Source organism: Phoxinus phoxinus (genome assembly GCF_949152265.1).
Source record: "Phoxinus phoxinus genome assembly, chromosome: 12".
Classification (NCBI taxonomy): Eukaryota; Metazoa; Chordata; class Actinopteri; order Cypriniformes; family Leuciscidae; genus Phoxinus; species Phoxinus phoxinus.
In genome coordinates this window covers 2581581-2603148 of record NC_136887.1, presented here as the reverse complement: position 1 = coordinate 2603148, position 21568 = coordinate 2581581, and the positions used below count along the sequence as shown (strand labels likewise).

Genomic DNA, 21568 nt, shown 5'->3' with positions numbered 1-21568 from the left:
TTCAAAACAAAAAAAGAAAAAGGCTACTCTCTGATTATGTAATCCATTATTAGGCTTGCCTTAGCCTATTTATGTGCATTTCTCTCTATAAGCGCGTCCACACGGAGATGGCGATCGTCAACTTCATCTTTGCAGCCGAGTCGACACTTTTAGAGAAAACACTTGTTTATTAATAAAAATCAATACACGCGTCACCGGATTTACAGATGCACGCACACATATTATTTCGAAATAACGAGATATTGTGTTGAAATATCATTATTATTATAATAGCCTACATCTTTGTTAAAAGAATTTAACAAATGAACGTGAACTAGTTCATTTTTAGATATGTGAACTTAGTTAATAAAAAATTAAAAAAGAACTATGAACATTAACTATATTATCATCTGTGTGAACTGAGAGACTGAGAGTCCATTGCTTTTATTGTTTTTGGTTGTTTTGTTCATTGTTATTGTGGATATTGAAAATGTTTTCCATTTTCAGTGTTAAATAGTCTTTGGAAATAAACGTTTATTGAATTTTGAAAGGTGTATGTGCATTATTATGCCATTATCATTATTCTAGATGAAAATGGTCTCAGATCGACAATATTATCGTTTATCGCGATAATTTCTTGGACAATTTATCGTCCAGCAAAATTTGTTATCGTGACAGGCCTAGTTACACCCCTACATTAAAGTAATCCATGCGACTCCAGTGGTTTAATCTCAATTTTATGAAGTGATGCGAGTGCTTTGTTTGCACAAAAATAAACTATTTACCAGTTTATTTTAAAAATATTGATCTCCAACTCATGTTCACGGTTGTCGCGGGAATGCGGGTTGGAAACTTAATATTTAGAAAATTTGACTTCTGAAGAAACTCGATCACTTTATATGATGAGCAGATTTAATTAATAATGTTTCTATGTGAATAAAAGCCTAAACTCTTCAGAAGTCTGATTAAGCCGCTCGACTCATAATATGGATTTATTTTACATTTTTTTAATGAACATTTTGGGTGAACAGACTTCAGTGGAGGGACAGAAATCTCTGAGATTTGATTAGAGATCGTCATTTGTGTTTCAAAGATTAGTGAAAGTCTGGTGGGACATCGGGGAGAGTAAATAATGACAGAATTAACATTTTGGGGGGAACTGTCCCTTTAAAAACAAAACAAATGAATTGTAGTGATATCATGATCCTGTCTGATTTTATAGTTTGGGGGTAAAACTTTATTTCAATGCTTAACTTTAGACATATTCTCCTGATTCAGTAAATGTGCATCTACACTGCCGTACAAAAGTTATGGATCTGTTAGATTTCTTTATGTTTTTAAAACTTCTCTCTTCTGCTCACAAAGGCTGCATTTATTTGATAAAAAAAAAAAACGAATATTGTGAAATATTATTATAATGTAAATCATCAGTTCTCTATGTGAATATATAGTAAAGTATAATTTATTCCTGTGATCAAAGCTGAATGTTCAGCATCATTACTCCAGTCTCCAGTGTCACATGATCTTCAGACATCAGTGTAATATGATGATCTGATGATCAAGAAACATTTATGATTATTACCAATGTTGAAAACAGTTGTGTAAAAAAACCATCAGGATTATTTGATGAATATAAAGCTTTTGTAACATTAAACACTGCCGTTCATGAGTTTGGGGTCAGCAAGATTTTATTGGGCGGGAAATAAATAAAAGCAGTCAATGCTTTTATTCATCAAGGATGCATTAATTTGATAAAAAGTGACAGTAAAGACATTCATAATTGTACAAAAAAAATTATATTTCATATAAATTGAAATTGAACTTTCTATTGATCAAACAATCCTGTTGTTTTTGTTTTTTACTCGATTGTTTTCAACACTGATAATAATCATAAATGTGTCTTGATCATCAGATCATCATATTACACTGATGTCTGAAGATCATGTGACACTGAAGACTGGAGTAATGATGCTGAACATTCAGCTTTGATCACAGGAATAAATTACACTTTACTGTATATTCACATAGAAAACTGATGATTTACATTATAATAATATCTCACAATATTACAGTTTTTTTTTTAAATGCATCCTTGGTGAGCAGAAGAGGCTTCTTTTAAAAATCTTACCGATCTCAAACTTTTGAACGACAGTGTGTGAGTTTGTGTGTGTGTGTGTCAACTTATTCCAACCCTAACCTCACAGTCCCCAATACTCTATCGAGAGTAAGTTAGCATGTAGTTAGCAGAACGGCTAAAGTGTGTCCTGTGTTTGTCCTATGGTCGTCCTAATCTCCTTCTCTCTGCAGAATCTGTACATGCTCATCCGCGGCTCGTGCCTCCAGTGCCACATCATCCTGTGTCCGCGCGCGCCTCTGCATCTGCTGCTGGGCCAGCTGAAGCTCCTGGACGTGGGCGCGCTCAACGAGGTGTACGAGCTCCAGCAAGTGCTCAATCAGGTCAGACACGCCAGCGCTCTCCTCCTGACGGCACTCAGGAGTCACATCTACACACTAGACATGCACATTTTGGGAACTTTTTGTGTGAAATCGTATTTATTTTGTCCCATCAAAAGTGTGCTTTCACTTTAATTGAGCGTGAGCAGCGCAGCAGAAATACACTCTGCGCCGAAACCCGCGCTTCACTGCCGCTCACGTGACGCTCCTGCTCGCGGTGTGAACACACTCGCTGATTAACATGCATGCCGAAAAAATACGGGATGAAACGGCCGTAATTGACGAGGTTTCCTGCATGTGCGGTCCTGTGCACGTGTGATGCTGATGTTGCGCGATGCTAATCATGCGGCGAGTGCATTTGACCGGCATAAAATCTGCATATGTCAGACTGAGCGACCGGTCGCTGATCACATGAAAATCAGCCAATTCCGGTCACCAGCCGATCAATCGGTGCATCTACTAATCAAACTAAAGACAAAGAGGAAATTCACTCCTTCTTGACTGAATAACTTTTGTAACTATATTTTCATGTATATTTTTTTTATAAAGTGCAGTTTTATTTTACATTTGATCAGTTTCTGAACCTGAAAATCTTAAAACACTGTTTATTTCAATCGTATCAATGTTCAGTTGTGTTACTTGTCTTTAATAATGCCTGAAGTTTATATCAGTTAGGCTAGTTGTTCTTCTAAACGCTGCTTGTGTAAGTGTTCTTCAGCCTGCTGAGTTGTGTTCCTGATATTCAGATAAAATTAAATGTTTCGCAATAAGACTAAATGTGAATGATATCTAAGGTTGTTGTTTTTTTACCTTATTGACATCGGAATCATTAAAACGCTCATTAACGCTACCCAACCCTGTTTATGGGGCCGAGAGCTCATATGTTGTGCTTCTGTCTCCCTCTGTTAGTTGCTGGAGGTCAATGCTCAGCCGACCCCGATAAAGATCCAAGAAACTCTGGATGCGTTTATTAACCCCATCCTCAAAGCCAGGCCAGACAAGCATCACACTGCTCCTGTGAGTCTCCACTCATCTCGGCTCTCGTATGGTCTCTGTGCAGTTTATATGCGCATCTCATACGTGTGTTTTGACTTCAGATCAGACATGTGTGTGAGAAGAAGATGAGCCTCATCCACGGGTTCTGGAGAGTGTACATGGGCACAAGGAAATGTCCGAATTGCAAGTGAGGAGCTCAGCTTTTCCCTATTTCCTCTTATTTAGTAAGTGAAGCGTACTCTCTACGTTCTGTGCGGAGCTGCTGTGAGAAAGTGTGTGTGTTTGTGTGTGTGTCTTGCAGTATCAGATTGACCGTGCGCCAAGAACACAACAGCAAACTCATCATCTCATCAAACTCCCTCCAGGCCGGTGAGTCCAGATCGTATTCTCAAGCACTCTTTTTGAAATCAGCCATCAAAACATAATGCAGTGTTGAAGAGTGTGGATTAGATGTTAGTGATGTCCAGGTCTGGGTTAGTATGGAAGAAAGTAGGGGAATATATTTGTTTTTTTATGGCGTTTTGAGCTGGCATGCTGAAAGTTTGTGATCATTTAGTGACCAGTTTTTTGGTAGTAGCTAACTACAAGTAGCGCTGCTACTAACTTTACTACATTTTTCATAGCGGTGTAACGATACACCAATGCCACGGTTCGGTTCATATCACGGTTTTGGAGCCTCGGTTCGGTTCGGTTCGGTTCGGTTTGCTGTGGGGCTCCTGGCAGGGCACCAGCAAGAATAAAGAACACTATTCACTTTTAACTTAATAACAATACCAATAATTTAACTCATTAACTATCTTTTTACTGTATTATTTATTCATCTTTGTTAATCTTAGTTAATAAAAATACAGCTGTTCATCCTTTGTTTATTCATGTTACTTCGCAGTGCATTAGGCTAACTAATGTTAACCACTTCTGATTTTAATTAACAAAGATTAATAAATGCTAGAAGTGCAGTTTATTAATAGTTAATGTTAACTAAATGTAGTTAACTAGAGTTTAATAAATGTAACTTTATTGTAAAGTATTATGGATTTAGACGTCTGGTGAGTTGTTGGATAGATCAGTTGTTTTAACCATTCATTAAAGGGTTAGTTCACCCAAAAATGAAAATAATGTCATTAATGACTCACCTTCATGTCGTTCCAAGCCCGTAAGACCTCCGTTCATCTTCGGAACACAGTTTAAGATATTTTAGATTTAGTCCGAGAGCTTTCTGTCCCTCCATTGAAACTGTATATACAGTATACTGGCCATGTCCATAAAGGTAATAAAGACATCATCAGAGTAGTCCATGTGACATCAGTGGGTTAGTTAGAAGTTTTTGAAGCATCGAAAATACTTTTTGGTCCAAAAATAACACAAAATAAGACTTTATTCAGCATTGTATTCTCTCCCGGGTCTGTTGTGAATCTGCGTTCAGGACTCTGCAGTGACGCCGCTGACGTAAGACGCTGCTGACGTGTCATCTGGTGCGCCCGAGCTTCGTTTACAGTCTGAGGGAGACGCACGCTATATTCAAGCTATTCTACATTGTTTGCGTGGATATCATTTTTTTAATGGTGCGTAAATGTGCCTGTCGCGGATGAGACACTTTTACAGCGTGCGTTTCCCTCAGTCTATAAATGAAGCTCGGGCGCACCAGATAACACGTCATCAGCGTCTTACGCCATCAGCGTAACTGTGAAGGATTGACAACAGACCCGGGAGAGAATACAATGCTGAATAAAGTCTTATTTTGTGTTATTTTTGGACCAAAAAGTATTTTCGATGCTTCAAAAACTTCTAACTAACCCGCTGATGTCACATGGACTACTTTGATGATGTTTATATTACCTTTATGGACATGGACAGTATACTGTATATACAGCTTCAATGGAGGGACAGAAAGCTCTCGGACTAAATCTAAAATATCTTAAACTGTGTCCCGAAGATGAACGGAGGTCTTACGGGCTTAGAACGACATGAGGGGAGTCATTAATGACATTTTCATTTTTGGGTGAACTAACCCTTTAAATTGAATCGGTTCAAAGGAGTCATTAGTGCGCGAATCGGAGGAGTCATTAGCGGACGTGTACGCGGTGTGTGATTATCCCAGCAGTTTAGGACATTGCACAAGATTTGTGTCAACACAGTAAACATTTAATCACTGGATAGGTTTTTAGGTTTATTGAAAGTGTGGTTTGTCTCGGCTGAATGTGCGGAACGCTTTTCAGAGAAGATAAGGCAACGTTTTTTTAGCACAATACACACGTAATTCAGGAAAAAAATCTCCCAATGCTCCACGTGAAGCTTCGGTCTTCCGACCTTTTACCATCGTGTCAATTCAAGATTTTGATTAATATGCGCGAGGGAGGGAGAGCAAGACAGTTAAGACGAGAGTGCGCGCGGCCGGAGGAGGGTCTCTCTCTCTCTCTCGCTGCTCGTTCTCTCAGTAACATGCGATCGGTCACAAGCGCAGCAGTCTGTCATCTACATCACTCACCGATCAAATAAGGCTTTGACGAGATAAAAATTTGCTTTGGCGGCCGCCAAAAAACGTAATATGTAGCGGACAGTGTTGATTCTGTAGCGCACCGCCCACTAATTAGTCTATGTGTGGGAAACAGTGCAGTCTAACTGCCAAGCGTGATCGATCACCAAATATAACGTGACATGCACTTGGAAATCAAAAGTTAGTGTATATTTAGTAAAAATACAGCTTTCATTAGTTGTTACAAGTGTAGGCTACTAATTACTATTTAACCAAATGTCAGAAAAAATAGTTTTGTGACATAAGGTGAAGTGAGAGCTGGGCGGGGCAGTAGGGGGCGGGGCGCTTTCGGTTCGAAATGAGAGTATCGCGGTTCGAACCGTAGGTGGTGTATCGCGGTTTTTCGGTTCGGTTTGAATATCGTTACACACCTAATTTTTCAGCATCTCAGTTGCTTTTCACCCTTAAACGCAAACCTCGGGTCTTTAGTGACCCAGGACATCGTTCACTACCCTCCTCCTCCTCATAATTTGTTTAAAAAGTTAGACATCAACCTTCTTGCATTCCTCAATCAATGCATTATAAGCAATATAACTAGAAAAAAATGCCTGTTTTCCCATTCATTTTTTGTAAAAAAAATTATAGGGTCGCTAACGACCCGTGGTGTTTAACAGTGAATCATTGATGACTGAATAAATGCAATTAATCTTTATTCCACAAGGAGGCAATGTCTGATACGCAATAGAGTGCGGATCAGGCCGAATTTATCTGTCCGAGTCCGGCCCGCGTCCGACAGAGCAGTAACCGAACCCGACCCGAGCCCGACAGGCATAAAGATATTTATGTTCGAGCCCGACCCGAGACCGGCAGTTAAAATCCCATTTTTTTCTCATACTAATGACAATTGTACGTTTGTTTGTGTGGAAAGCCCGCTTTTATTAAGCAACTGTAGGAAGGCAATCGGAAATGTCAACAGGACAAGCGCATCAGCGCGCGGAGCAACAAGCGCTCTTAACACAAGCGCGCGCACATTATGCACGTGTTTCGTTGTCACGGCTACATAAACAAATGTCCGCACACAGGAAGACGGATGTTATGGTAATATTTTACATGTATTTTAATCACAAAAACGATCGTTTGCATCAAGTGAAAGCATCAGGCACATCGGCTACCTACATAATAAGCTGTTTTAAATTTAAAATGTGCAATGCCTTATCGCGCTGATGTGACCGAGCCCGACCCGAACATCATTTCTAAATATCTGTCCGAACCCGGCCCGGCCCGTCGGGTACCGGCGGGTCCCGTCGGGCTCGGGTCGGGTGTCCATCCTCTAATACACAATGATGAAGTGATGTTTCACTCATAGTTACTGCAGGCAGAAAACAAAAACAACAAAAGAATAGGAAGTATCATCAGCGATCCAGTACTGATTTTGAAGATGTTGAACATTATACTTTTGGTTCTTGCATTGATGTTACATTAGTAGCACTTTTGCACTTTGACAGTCAGTTTAAGATATATATTTGAGTATTTTGTGTTTTTATATATAGTTTAGAAATAGTTTACAAAATAAAAAACAATATTCTGTGAAATCACAAAGGCATTCCATTATGTTGTTTTAAACACCAAATCATTTACTAAAACATTCTTCATTAACAATTCTTCATTTATTTGTAATAACTATATAATTGTAGCTAGCTACTTTTTGATAGTAGCTTGTGGTGTAGCAAACTAATTTCCCAGAGGGTAGCTCGACTGTATCTAAACTACGTTATCTTATGAGTAGCGTGTCAAACTGCAGTTTCAGAGTATCTTCCCCAACACTGTCAGTGACTGAATTCAATGCAGTGTTTAAAGGACAAGTTCGGTATTTTACACTTAAAGCCCTATTTACAGATCGTATCTGATGAAATAGAACGGTTAAGATTAAAATTTGGACACATGTTCCAGTCCCGAGAATTTTGGGTTTATTTCGCTTCCCCCCCACACCCCCACAATGGTTGTCTATGGCCACTGGAAGATTCCTTCCTAAAACACATTCAACTTTCGTTTACAAAGACGTGAAACTCACCGAGTGGTCAGGGGTGTTCACTGATACGGGCCCAAAAAAAATCGCTGAAAAAGATGCATTCCAACAGGTTTTATCGTAGTTTTTGTCCAACTGCATTGACTTGTATTGAATGTGCTGTGTGAGGTACGGTATTCCTCCGCCGCTTCTTCTTCTGCTTCTTCTGTGTATTAAATGAAATGCCAGCGGTTTGCTTGCAATCGGCAAAGGTGCATTATCGCCACCAACTGGTGTCTATTATTCAAGCTCTCAACGGAAGAATCTGGGTGTGACGCGTTTGGCAAAATAGGTCCACAAACGCTAAATAAAACTAAAATTCTCGGGACAGGAGCATGTGTCCAAATTTTAATCTTAACCGTTCTATTTCATCAGATACGATCTGTAAACAGGGCTTTAAGTGTAAAATACCGAACTTGTCCTTTAATATTCAGAACGGTTTGTCTTGATCAGAAATTAATGAGTGTGCAGTAAGGCTGGGCAATATGGCCCAAAAAAATCATATCTCAGTTTTCATATAACTTTTTTTCTTCAAATAAATAAATAAAGAATTTTTATCCAAAGAAAAAGTAGAAAATTCAATTAGATGTTCCCACGGGTCCTTGAAATCCTTGAAAGTTTGTGAATCTGAAAAAGGCCCTGGGAAGTTTTTGAAAGTAAACACACACAGATACACGTCCTTGAAAGTGCTTGAATATATTTTGTGCGAGAAGTTTTCTGGCAAAAATGACATATTATTCCCTCCGGTCCGCTAATGTGTTATTTTTACCAACAATTCGTAGCCTATGCACACTAGCTAGCTTGATTTATGCTAGTTACGCGCATTTACATGAAGTGTTTCCCGCGTGAGGTACTTTGTGCTGTCATGACGTTCCCACGCGCACGAAGCTACTATGATGCAACCTCAACGTTTCATGCATAATTAATACCAGATCATTTTAGAAATTAGTATTGGATGTACCGAATATTCTTCAGTTTTATGCAAAGCAGAAATACGACAAATAGAATATCAGATCTCTCTCATATGGCCAAAAATCAGCTTTGAAACGCATGAAAACTGTAACAATGTATCTTACAAGGTAACACTATGTAACCTTGCTCTCACTTGACATGTGTTCCCGCATTAAGTCCTTGAAATTTGAGGGTATTGGACCTGGAAAATCCTTGAAAGCTCCTTGAATTAGAAGTTACCCAAGGCGTGGGAACCTTGTGTTTAATATGATCTGAAATATCAACAGGGAGGTCTGGGAAAGTATGGGAAGTATTTTGAAATGTGATTGACTTAGACCAGTGCAGTACAGTAATGCGCTCAGAAACCGTGTGTGTAGACGTGATCCAGTGTGTTGAGTATCTGTGTGTGTGTGTGTGTTCGCTTGCAGAGGAGCACCTGCTGACCAAGCGTGGGTTCCTGACTCCCAGTGTGGCGCGGGAGCACATCAGCAAACTCTGGGAGAACGACGGTGAGACTGGCACTGGGAACATTGGTACACTGGCACATTGGTAATGCAGATGAAGCAGGTTTTCTGAAATGCGTCATTACGACTTCTCTAGGGTTCTTCCTGAAGCATCTGCTATCCGGCTTTAGCATGAGCGACTCGGGGACGGACTTCAACCCGGATGCTTTCTTCTTGGATTTGCTGGTGGTTCCTCCATGCAAGTCAGTTTATGTCCAGTATAAGATGATCATGTAGTTTCTTCTTCTTACAGAGAGATCTTTAGCTGGGTGTGTGTGTGTGTGTGTGTGTGTGGTATTTCATAGGTTCAGGCCTGTTAATCGATTGGGAGACCAGATGTTCACCAACGGACAGACTGTCAACCTGCAGTACGTGATAAAGGACAATTACACCATTCAGAAGTTGCTGGCACTGATCGCTGCTGAGAAAGCCAACGCAGGGATGGATGAGGTGAGACATTTATGTTAACTAATGATTAATGCACTTAATTTATGGGTTTCACGGTGAATCAGAGCAACTTAATGTATTGCATGAATCTTTCTTTATGGATGTGGTAAGTTTCAGAATAAAATGACAGCTGTGGAATTGGATATTGTCATTTTTATGATGCATCTGATGTTCATTCATACGTACATAACTTCTTGATAGCTGATATTTGGGATAATTTCTGTTTTTTTTCAAAAAGAACATGCATGAATGAGAAGATAAAGTGGGATGTGCTTGATGTTAAAAAGAGTTATTAAAATCCCCCTGTGGTGAATTTTTTAAATATTGTTTATGTGTCTATGTGGTTTTAATATGCTTTAAGACAAACCATGTGTAAATTAAAAAGTAATTTTTAGGCAATATTTTGTTTTGATTTCATTTCAATAGTTGTGTGTGTGTATTTTTTAGTATCAGTAAATCAGTATTGGCAATTTAAAATCCTATAATGGGCAACCAACCATCAGTTTGCCATGTGTGTTTGTTAGGGGTGTAACGATACACGTCTTCGGTACTCGGTTGGACCATTTTTCCTGCCGACCAAAATTTAGTTATTTCAAATGTAGGCGCGTTGCGCGTGGCAAGCACGCTCATATAAGAGACGCTGGCGCGACCTCAACATTGCCCAACATCAAATGGCTAATGTAAGCGGAACGAAACTGAGCTACTCGTTATTGTGTGGTTGACGGACCGTTTATCAGTGTGGACCAATCGAGCCGATCTTGATCAAGCGACACTGTTACTACACGAGATCCAGTAAAGAAAGCATTTGAATTCGCCACTGAAGTAATAACATCGCTGCGAGATCCAGTGAGAAACATTCACATTTCTCCGTTATTAACGGGTCTTACAGCGCTGACGTGGAAACCAGGAAGACACATTGAGCCATGAATGAACTATTCAGTGTCCACAGATCAGCAACATTCACCATGGGTTTACTGTAGTAACACTCACTGTAACCATGGAAGTGTGGCAGGAATAGTAACGTTTGGCTATAATGCTTTCAAGTAACATTACGTCGGTTTTATTTTGACATTATGAACACAATTGCTGCCCTTAAATGTTAATCTGAGCTAAAATAAACCTTCGTTTATAACTACTACAATATTACATTTCATTTTGTCCAAGGAGCTGTTTTGTTTTATATGCTCCTAAGAAAAGTCAAGTACAGCTCCATCATTGCTCAAAGTAAAAAAAAATCATACATCATTATCTCGGTGTAAACTTCAAAAACGCTAATCTGTGAAAAGCTGACGGTGTGCACATGCGTATTACGTGTTCAGTCTGTATAGGAATCAGTGATGCGCGGGTCAATGTATAAACAACCCGCACCCGACCGACGTTTTCAACTACCCGCCCGCAACTCGGACCGCAAAAAAAAAGAAAGAAAATATTGTACCCGACCCGCTTCCTGACCCGCGTTTTTTTAAAAGTAGCTAGTAAATGCTCATTTTAGTCATTGGGCCATAGACGGAGGAACTAGGGGTGCGCATTTTTATGATATCGCCTAGTTTTTGTAATAAAGGCTTGATTTAGGCTATTCATTTATTTCGTTTCATTTTCTTAACAATTAAGATGCTGCATGTGTTTATCCAGTCTAATCGAAGTGTGTGCGTCTCTCCCCTGACTTTCCCAACAAAAACCCCGCCCCCTCTCAGCAAATAGCTACATAAAACTGACATTACTGAGCTATATGCGTTTAAAAGTAGCCTATTAAAATGGCATAAAGGCATTGCTCAGTTCAACGTGTTGGGAAATCGGGGATTTTGTCCCGCGTCAGCTTTTATTCAAAAGTGAATAACGCGCTCAACATTCAAAAAGTAAATAAGGATTTCCCACTGTCATCTCTGCAGACTGAGCTTGTGCGTCATCCTCGCGCAGTTATTCAGCCAATAAAGTGTAGACCTGTGAATTTCATAGAACATTGTGTCTAGTACTATATAAATTACAAAGGTTTAATTGGCATCTTTATTTCAAACGACCCGACCGACCGCGACCCGAATATCATCAAAAATATTTTTGGATGACTCGTAACCGCGGGTAACCGCGGGTGACCGCAGGCACCCGCTCACTTTGGATCAACCCGCGCATCACTGATAGGAATGCACGTTTGAATATATATGTGCGCAGGCGTGTACAAATTGACCTCACCAAATTACTTGTCTGGCCTTAATAATTCATAATACAGAATTGTTTTTGTCGCTTCCGCGTATCAATGTGAACTTGAATCAAATGACAATAAATGTTTTGTTCAGTGTGATGAGGCCACGAGCGAGATCGATCAGTCCTTCCTAGTGGGTATTCCCGGAGTGACGCTCACAGACAAGCTCTACAGCACCTGGATCCGCTTGCAGAGCCACGTCAACATCGTGTTCGACAGCGACATGGACAAGCTCATGACCGAGAAGTTCCCGGGCGTCCGGCAGGTCAGTGCCCCGTCCTCATGTTCCCGCTCAAGACTGTCTGTGAAGTACAGCCCAGAATCCATCATCAAATAATGTTTGTTCCTTTTGGATGTGTCCCTCAGCTGTTGGAGAAGAAAGATGGTTTGTTCAGGAAGCACATGATGGGCAAGCGTGTGGATTTCGCTGCACGCTCTGTCATTTGTCCTGACATGTACATCGAAACCAATGAGATTGGAATACCAATGGTGAGTTTTCAGATTTTACCTTTAGCTAGTGTTTTTGTATGATATGGAAGGGATATTGTGTGGTAAATAAATAAACCCACTCTGGGTGGTCTGCCTGACTGTATTTTATTCTGCCTATTGAACAACTATTTATAGAAATATAGCTATAGGTGTTTACATACTTCTCAGAAGACAAAATGAGTGCAGTTCACCCGATCATCCAATTCAAGGGTAACTCTTGAGCTGTTGTGTGTGTGTATGTAAACGCCTGTAATGTGAAACGGCTTAGTCAGGACAGTACTAAATAAAATAAAGATGGCTGCAGCAGCAATCAAAGGGCCGACAGAGGCAAACCGAAGCGTCAGACCAAATTCAAAAATGAGTCAAATGCATTTGGAGAGGATTTTAAGCTAATTTCAGTCTTTTTTACCGTTAGGTGGCACTGACACCAAATTTATTTGGTGTGGTAAGTGTTGGGTGGCAATGACACACACCAAAGGTGTGTCCCAATATGCATCCTTATGCACTATTACGTAACATGGTTTGTAGTATGAATACTGTGTGAAGTGTGTTCACTGAGAATTACAAAAAGAAAAAGAGCGCTTTAAATACCGGGATAATTAAGTGTGGCATGTTGGACACTTCATGCAATAGTCATTGATTAGCATATTCTGTTTTGATAATCTATAAATCGTGTACCCGGGGGCGGGGTTTATGTAAATTCTAGGGTTAGTGATGTCACTAAACTGGGAGGAAGCTCGTGTAGTTCCTACCAGCCGTTTGTTGTAGTCCTTAAAAAGCGATTTCTTTAAAAGCAAATATCTCCCTTTGCTTTGAACTTTGAGCGTTGTAACTTTGCAGATGTTGTTTATGATCAAACAGCAACATTACACACTAACTACAGTTAGAAAAGTAAAATCATAATCAACCACCCCTTTAAAGGTACACCAATGCATTCGTAAAATATAGCATTCTTCGACAAAATAAAAAATGGCAGACATGGGGAATTTGTGTATTGCTGAATTCTGCATGCATCGCTCTAAAGAGATTTGTGATTTTTGCCCGATCTGTTAAGTAAATCTCCTGACCACTAGGTGGCACTGTGCTGGGATCCTCGGGTCATGGTTGTCATAACACACACCAAGTTTGGTCTGAATACTGTCAAACGTTTTCAAAACACAGCCTCACGTCCATTTTGGTGTTCATTTTCAATTCATTATTTGAGTTAGGGTTTTTTTGGTTTTTTTCGCCATGGTCTGAAGATAATCTGGTTTGATTTTCATGAAACCCAGAGAATGGTTTTGGAGACGGTCGGAAAAAAGTAGGGTGGAAAAATTGTGACGGAAAATGACAGTGAGCAATCGTCTTGAGCCATGAGTGCAACTTTGGACAGTTGGTGGCGCTAGAGGGATTGAGTTAGAGACTCGAAATTAGCTGTGTTTAATGTTCAGACGATCTTCTATCTGTGTGCCAAATTTCACAACATTTTACCATACATTTCTATGGGCTACCATAGCGGAAGAAGGAAAAAGTAGAGGAGCACTCACGATCACGATTTGCTATTGCTATTTTTGCTATTTTTTATGATCCCTCTTATTGTGTTAAAAATATTAACATTTTGCATATTCTCCAATAGTTATTTAAACTTAGGAGAACTGTACATGGATGTGAAATATTCTCCATACACAGATCCTGAAGTCTATATAACGCGTCTGATTGAAAAGTGTGTTTTTGAGAGTGGTTTGATGTGCTTCCTCGAGGTGTTTGCTACGAAGTTGACGTACCCGCAGCCGGTGACGCCGTGGAACGTGAAGGAGCTGCGTCAGGCGGTGCTGAACGGACCCAATGTGCACCCCGGGGCGTCCATGGTGATCAATGAAGACGGGTCGCGCACCATCCTCAGCAGCTCCAGCCCGACCCAGAGAGAGGCCGTGGCCAAGCAGCTGATGACCCCCACCACCGGCCAGCACAAGATGCCCATGAAGATCGTGAGTCCGCGAGCCTCGCTAACACACGCTGGCTCTATATGACAACAGAATAGCTGGATACATGAGACGCTTTGTAAAATCACTGATATTTATCTGATGATATTCATTCATGAGCATTAAATCAGTCGGGTCGCCTTACATCGACATGTTTCTACGGTGGCCCTAAACGGACAAACGCGTTTCGTCACTATGTTGTTCTTCAAATAAAGAAGCGAGCTAAAGTAAGCGAATAACACACCGACACAATGATGAACAAGTGACAATAATATTCGCAATAACATATAGTTTTATTGAATAATGAAGTAAACATAATTTCTTGATTTATCTTTGTAAAGAAACCTCAGTGTTTAACTGGCTACTCCCTGCTGTCTCAGACGACATCACTTCCTGTCCGCCACCGTAACTTCTGTTGGGTGCAATTCACAACCTCACCACTAGGGCTGGGTATGGAGGAGGACTAATACTGGCTTTTGGGTGATAGATAAATAAATATGGAAAAAAATCGATTCGTGGCCTTTGAGAATAGATTTGGAATCGACCACATCTAAAAAAAGTAATTATTAATTGAAAAAAAAACATTTTTTGCCTAGCCCTACTCACCACTAGCCTGGTCCTACCAGACTCTCCTACATTTCATTTGTACAGAGAGTCTGGCCTCTCTCCATTGACAAGCGTTAACTTCCTTGTAGGCGGGTCCTCTGTTGAAGTTTAAAACTATTGGATCTGCTACTCAGGATCTGCCATAACCAATCGCTAACGTTTGGTCGTGACGTATGTCATGCGCCGGCCGTAAACACGTATCCGAATGATCAGAGGATTGCGTTTAGGATAAGATGTCTGTCAACGAGAGCTGCAGGTTTTGTTCTTCGAATTTAAGAATTCACGGAACAATTACAAATTCTAAAAGTATATTTGACACTGAGGACAGTGATAATGTATTCAGTCAACTGTCGAAGCTAATCATTAACAATACGCCACTGCGCTCGGAACAGCCGCAAATGCTGTGTAGTGATCCGTGATCGCTCGCATCTTTCTCATTACTGAACCACAACTCAAACTAATGCACAACATCAACGTCATCGTTCTCAGCCACTCCCTCTGTTCGCTGATTGGACCGGTGAAATTTTGATTTCAGAAAACCAAAGAATATACCACAATCCCAGACCTAGTACTGAAGGAAAATGAAAATTGAGCGGAAGTACGTAGAAGGGCGGAGCCAGGCTAACTCCCCACTGGATGCCGCTAAAAATGACACAGTGCACCTTTAATAAAGTAGCTTTGAATGACGCTTCCATCGACATTAGCGCTTCATGTTGTTTGCGGATCTAATGCGTTGAGGGATGTCTGCAGGTGAATCGTCACATCAGGAACGGGGATGTGCTTCTGCTGAACCGCCAGCCCACGCTCCACCGGCCGTCCATCCAGGCCCACTGCGCCCGGATCCTGCCCGGGGAGAAGGTGCTGCGCCTGCACTACTCCAACTGCAAGGCCTACAACGCGGACTTCGACGGGGACGAGATGAACGCTCACTTCCCTCAGAGTGAGCTGGGCCGGGCCGAGGCCTACACGCTCGTGAGCACCGACCAGCAGTACCTCGTGCCCAAGGTCAGTGTGCCGCCGCACCACCACCGGAAACATCTGGTGTTTCAAAGTGGTAACACTTTACAAGGTTCATTAGTTAACTTGGTAAAGGTTTTGGCACTTGCGATGTGAACACAGAAATAAATGATGGCCGTGACTGGAGGAGGTGAAATGGTCCTGACAGTAACACACACACACACACACTTGTGCTGCTCGCGGTCAGAAACGAGCGCATTGTAAATGAACGAGAGGAAGTTCCTCTAGTGGAAGCGTTTGGTACTGCAGCCGAACACACTCTCACTGAAAGATCATCTACTCGCATATCAGCCGCACTTCTGCAACACGACTCGATTACATTTATGGCTTTCATTTCCTCACAGTTTTACAGTACAACGTGGTTTTGAAAATATATATTTCATATAAAAATTGTAAATAAAATAAAATTCTGTAACTTTTAAGTTTAAGTTCACTTTTTAAAACTTTTTTCACTTGAGCAATAATCTGCCAAGTGTCGTCTTTGAAAAGAGATTGATTTAAAGCATTCAAGATTCACCACAGTTTAAAGCAACATTAAATATATATTTTTTTACCTTAAAATAATGTTTCCAAAATCGTATCAGCGGTTCATCGTAACCGGGTGAACGGCTCTATAGCCACACACTGTAAGATTGCCAGATCGCGTTTCTGTAGTTCGAATGAGACATGAGAAAACTACAAATTTGGCTTGCTTTACGTCAAGCGTTACAATAGTCATCATTATTTCGTTTTTCTTCGTTTCTGATGTCGCAATACATCATACTTTCATGAAATCATGCAACATAAAACAACATTTCTTCTAGTTCATTTACAGCATCAAATAAACATGAATGAACATCAGAAGGAATGTTGTTTTAACCGCGGAAAGACGTCAGTACACTCCGCTTCTCAAGCTCAAATCCTCCAACGTTAATCTACTAACTCTCCTGACTGCTTTGTCGGACAAAATGGCGGATGGCGAAGTATGATTGGGCAGATCACCTGTCAATCAAGCTCCCTGCGAAGGGTCAATTCCGCTTCCAGCCTGTAGGGCGACCGCAGAGGAACAGTTCTTTAGTGTTGCTTTAAGCTGGAAATGTAATTTTCAGGTCTATGCTCAAAAAGTGAATAAGTGGATTATAAATACAGTGTACATATAACGTAGTACCATAAAATGTGAAATATTAAATGAAAAATATTAGCGAACTAAAATATAGTACATTCATGTCATTGATATAAAGAATACATTTCTTTTTCATTTTTGCCCGCACGTGAAGAGCACCGGCGGGCTCTGGCTGTGGTTAGTTGTGTGACGCTTCACTGCCGTTCTCCTGTAGGACGGGAAGCCGCTGGCTGGCCTGATCCAGGACCACATGGTGTCCGGCTCCAGCATGACCATCCGCGGCTGCTTCTTCACTCGGGATCAGTACACGGCGCTCGTCTACCGAGGCCTGACGGACAAGACCGGCCGGGTGAAGCTCCTCCGGCCCGCGCTCCTCAAACCCGTGCCGCTGTGGACGGGCAAGCAGGTAATCTTCACTTCATCTAACACACGCTACAGCGTCATCAGGTGTGTGTGTGTGTGTGTGTGTGTGTGTGAGTTGAGCTGTTGTGCTCATGCAATGCATTCTTCCAGAAGCCCGAGAACTGGTACGTGGACTTGCATGAATACCAACATTTCGTTGTTGTTTTCCCAGGTGGTGTCGACCCTTCTGCTGAACGTCATCCCAGAAAACTGCATCCCTCTAAACCTGACGGGAAAGGCGAAGATCCCCAGTAAGGCCTGGGTGAAGGAACCTCCCAGATCCGTTCCGGGATACAGTCCCGAGTCCATGTGTGAATCCCAGGTGATTACGGGATATACTCTCCAACATGTAGTCAAACCCCCGGCCTACAGCCGTTTCTGTCCCAGAAGCCGTTTCGCATAATTACAGTAATGCATAACTTCTCTATGGATGGGGGTATGTTGTGTGTAACGCATTAGAAGTGACTTGAGTTATGTAATCAGATTACTTCTTCAAGTAACTAGTAAAGTAACGCATTACTTTTAAAATTTACACCAAAATATCTGAGTTACTTTTTCAAAGAAAGTTACGCAAGTTACTTTGTTTTCCTATTAATTGACTGACAGCTCTCCTGTCCTCATGTAGAGACAAATCGAACTGCAGAGGTGTGTGTGTGTGTGAACATGATAGTTATTGTAATTCTAGACTAAATGTGAGCATTTACTCCTCTCACTTGCACAAAAAAATATGAAATATTCCTCAAAATGAATAAAATCAGTGAAATGCAGAATCAGAATACTATGCAAACCTCCAATAACTAAATATGTTGAATAAAACATACATTTTTATGCTTTTAATCTCACTTTTTTTTTGATTGGCCAATGTACTTTCTTCTGACCTTCAATTAATCAGTGAAACCATAAGCTAAAAATATTATTTTTATATTTTTTTTGTTAAAGTAAGTGTTTCTTCTCCTGCTTCTCTTCTGCATCTTCTGTTCTCCAGAATAACAGCGGCTGAAAGGTTTGCTTGCTTTCCTCTACTGAACACGCTTGAATCTGCTTTTCCTTCAGCCTGAGGCTTATTATTTCACTTTTGGTGTGAAAGGGTCTTTACATTTGCCCAAAAATATACTTTTTATTTATTTATAAAAAAAACAAGCCCAGCTCATGTTGGAAAAATAGTAACGCAAAAGCAACGTAAAAGCAAAAGTAACGCAATATTGTAATACATTACAAAGTAAGTTTCCCCAACACTGTGCATAAGTGAGCAAAGGGTGGAGTGTTTGAACGTGTTCTCCCCTGTGTGCGTGTGTGTGTGTGTGTGTGTGTGTGTGTGTGTGTGTGTGTGTGTGTGTGTGTGTGTGTGTGTGTGTGTCAGGTGGTGATCCGCCAGGGCGAGCTGCTGATGGGGGTTCTGGATAAAGCTCAGTACGGCAGCTCGGCGTACGGCCTGGTCCACTGCTGCTACGAGCTCTACGGCGGACAGACCAGCGGGAAACTGCTCAGCTGCCTCGCCCGACTCTTCACCGCGTACCTGCAGCTCTACCGCGGCTTCACCCTGGGTAACACACCGCGCTGAGAGACTGCTAGAGGGATAGCTCACCCAACACTGAAAATTAGCCCATGATTTACTCACCCATATGACATTGTTCACGAGCTCATCGGATATGTCTGTGATTGGCTACAATGATCAGCGCACGGGAGCGTTTGGGTGAGTGTGCGTGCGTGTGTGTGTGTGTGAGAGCGCTCGCTGAAGAGCCTCATTGATGTATATTTACATGTTTTTGAAGCGCTGATCATTGTAGCCAATCACAGACATATCTGATGAGCGCGTGAACACATCGGCCAATCAGAGGAGTTTACGAGTCCGCTCAAAGTGGCAAATTTTTTAAATTTCAGTATCGATTTGGTACCGACTTTTGACAACACTACACAGCACTGCCAACTCGCCTCGATAACACTCACACTGAGGATTCGTGTTTAACTGTGATTGACAGGTGTGGAGGACATTCTAGTCAAAGATGGAGCCAACAAACAGAGGAGGAAAATTATCCAGAAGTCAGTCTCATGCGGCTCCAAGGTACACCGTCCTATCATTACTTTCAGAACTGTGTGACTATCTAACCGATTTTTCTAGAGCTGCACGATAAATCATTAAAAGATCACAATCTTGATTCAAACACACACTCGATCTTATTCCTAAATGACAGCGATTCGGCTCTTCTGTGTGTTAACCCTTTGATCACAGGAACATTCAGATCTGTGATCCAGAGACCCGTTGTCATGTGTAAATATAAAAACAGACTTTCAGAGATATGCTCTGCTCAACCTTGACCTGAGGAATTATCAATAAAGTTTATTAATTACATCCTGATTATTTACACAATGGAAATGAGCAGGATGGAGATAAAGTTAGGGATTATTTTACATCAGGACATAAACGGACATATTTTGTTATTCTAGGCCATTTAAATTTATTGATGTCTATATTTCTCTATTGTCTATGAAATACGCAAACCTTTGGAGCTTCACTACAGTAAAAATCAACACTTCCAAAAGTTGAAGCGAAGAAAATATGAGATTTTATCTCGTATTTGAGGGCCAGATTGGTCCCATCAGGTGAAAACAACGAAAAACAACATGATTTCATTAATGTGTTTGTTCAAAATTGAAGCAGTATTTAATTCAACACATTAAAACAATTGCTTTGCGTTAGATGCCTTTCATTTTCTATGGTCAGTCAGTTTAGACAAAACAGCCAATGTGGGACTTGTTTTTATGACCGCTTACACTGATTACCAACAGCAGTTCTTAAAGTCCCCCTGTGGTCAGTCATTGTATCGCTTAAAACTCATCTTTGATCATCAAAATTACATATTTAAACGTTTTTTCCTTAAACAAAATGTCTTAGAATATCTCGGATGTAACTCGACACCCTTGCCTCATTTAGTATACGCGGTGCTATGAATATGCAAATGAGCCCCGCCTCCACTCACTCACTCACTCAGAGATCCACTGGTGGACGATCACACGTTGATCTGATTGGTTACAAGGTAGTGTGTGACTTCAGAAACACCATCGATTTCAAACCGTGTTTTTGAGACTGTCTTTGGTTCACTGCAGTTTTAAGCAGAAAATACTCAGCAATGATGTCGACTTATGAACTTACACATGGTGTGTGTTAAAGCAGATTAATAACACCACATACACACATAAACTACATTAAAAGCTGGATTTACACCACAGGGGGACTTTAAAGAAACTTTTTATGTTTTTGGGTTGAAGAAGAAATGATGAAACGCTTCTGAAAACATGGCAAAGATCCTTTACTAAACTAATATGATCCTCTGTTTCCACTATATTATTGGATAAAGATATGCAGTATATTATGACGGGAGACTCTTGTTGTAAATGTTTTGCACAGGCTCTCCGGGCCGCGTTTAGCCTGCCTGCGTCCGCCGGGGACGCTGAAGCCCGAGAGCGCTGGCAAGACGCTCACCTCAACACAGACCAGAGAGATTTCAACATGGTGGACCTGAAGTTCAAAGAGGAGGTCAATCAAGTGAACAACAACATCAACAAGGTGCGCGTTAATAATGCAGAGCTCGTATCACAGTGTCCTCGATCAGTGTGTCTGAATGTGTGTCCTCTCGTTGCCAGGTCTGCATGCCACTGGGTCTCCATCGCTCCTTCCCAGAAAACAACCTACAGCTGATGGTGCAGTCCGGGGCCAAGGGCTCCACCGTCAACACCATGCAGGTGACGCTACCCACAGCCACGCCTGACCCCGCCTCTCCTCAGTCCGACACTTACACTGCAGTTCATCCACTGGCCACTAGAGACCGGCTGCAAGTAGAGTCAATCCCATAAACCCCCATGTTAAAATGCCCAACTTTACAGCAGAAAAAAAAAAAATATATATACAAAGAGTGGTTTTGGTCTAT

The 21568-nt window shown here is 41.1% G+C and overlaps 1 protein-coding gene across 1 annotated transcript in view; it reads left to right on the top strand.

Annotated features, from left to right (window-relative positions):
- Positions 1–21568, top strand: part of polr1a (RNA polymerase I subunit A) — a 50462-nt gene that overhangs the window by 3687 nt on the left and 25207 nt on the right. The window contains exons 3-19 of the mRNA XM_079629736.1: positions 2287–2436; positions 3343–3450; positions 3531–3616; positions 3731–3798; positions 9347–9427; positions 9519–9624; positions 9727–9871; positions 12160–12330; positions 12432–12554; positions 14294–14521; positions 15872–16126; positions 17455–17646; positions 17815–17964; positions 19003–19186; positions 19622–19704; positions 21049–21207; positions 21285–21383. Of these exons, the coding sequence (XP_079485862.1) occupies positions 2287–2436; positions 3343–3450; positions 3531–3616; positions 3731–3798; positions 9347–9427; positions 9519–9624; positions 9727–9871; positions 12160–12330; positions 12432–12554; positions 14294–14521; positions 15872–16126; positions 17455–17646; positions 17815–17964; positions 19003–19186; positions 19622–19704; positions 21049–21207; positions 21285–21383 (2388 nt within the window). The remainder of the gene's footprint in view (positions 1–2286; positions 2437–3342; positions 3451–3530; positions 3617–3730; positions 3799–9346; positions 9428–9518; positions 9625–9726; positions 9872–12159; positions 12331–12431; positions 12555–14293; positions 14522–15871; positions 16127–17454; positions 17647–17814; positions 17965–19002; positions 19187–19621; positions 19705–21048; positions 21208–21284; positions 21384–21568) is intronic.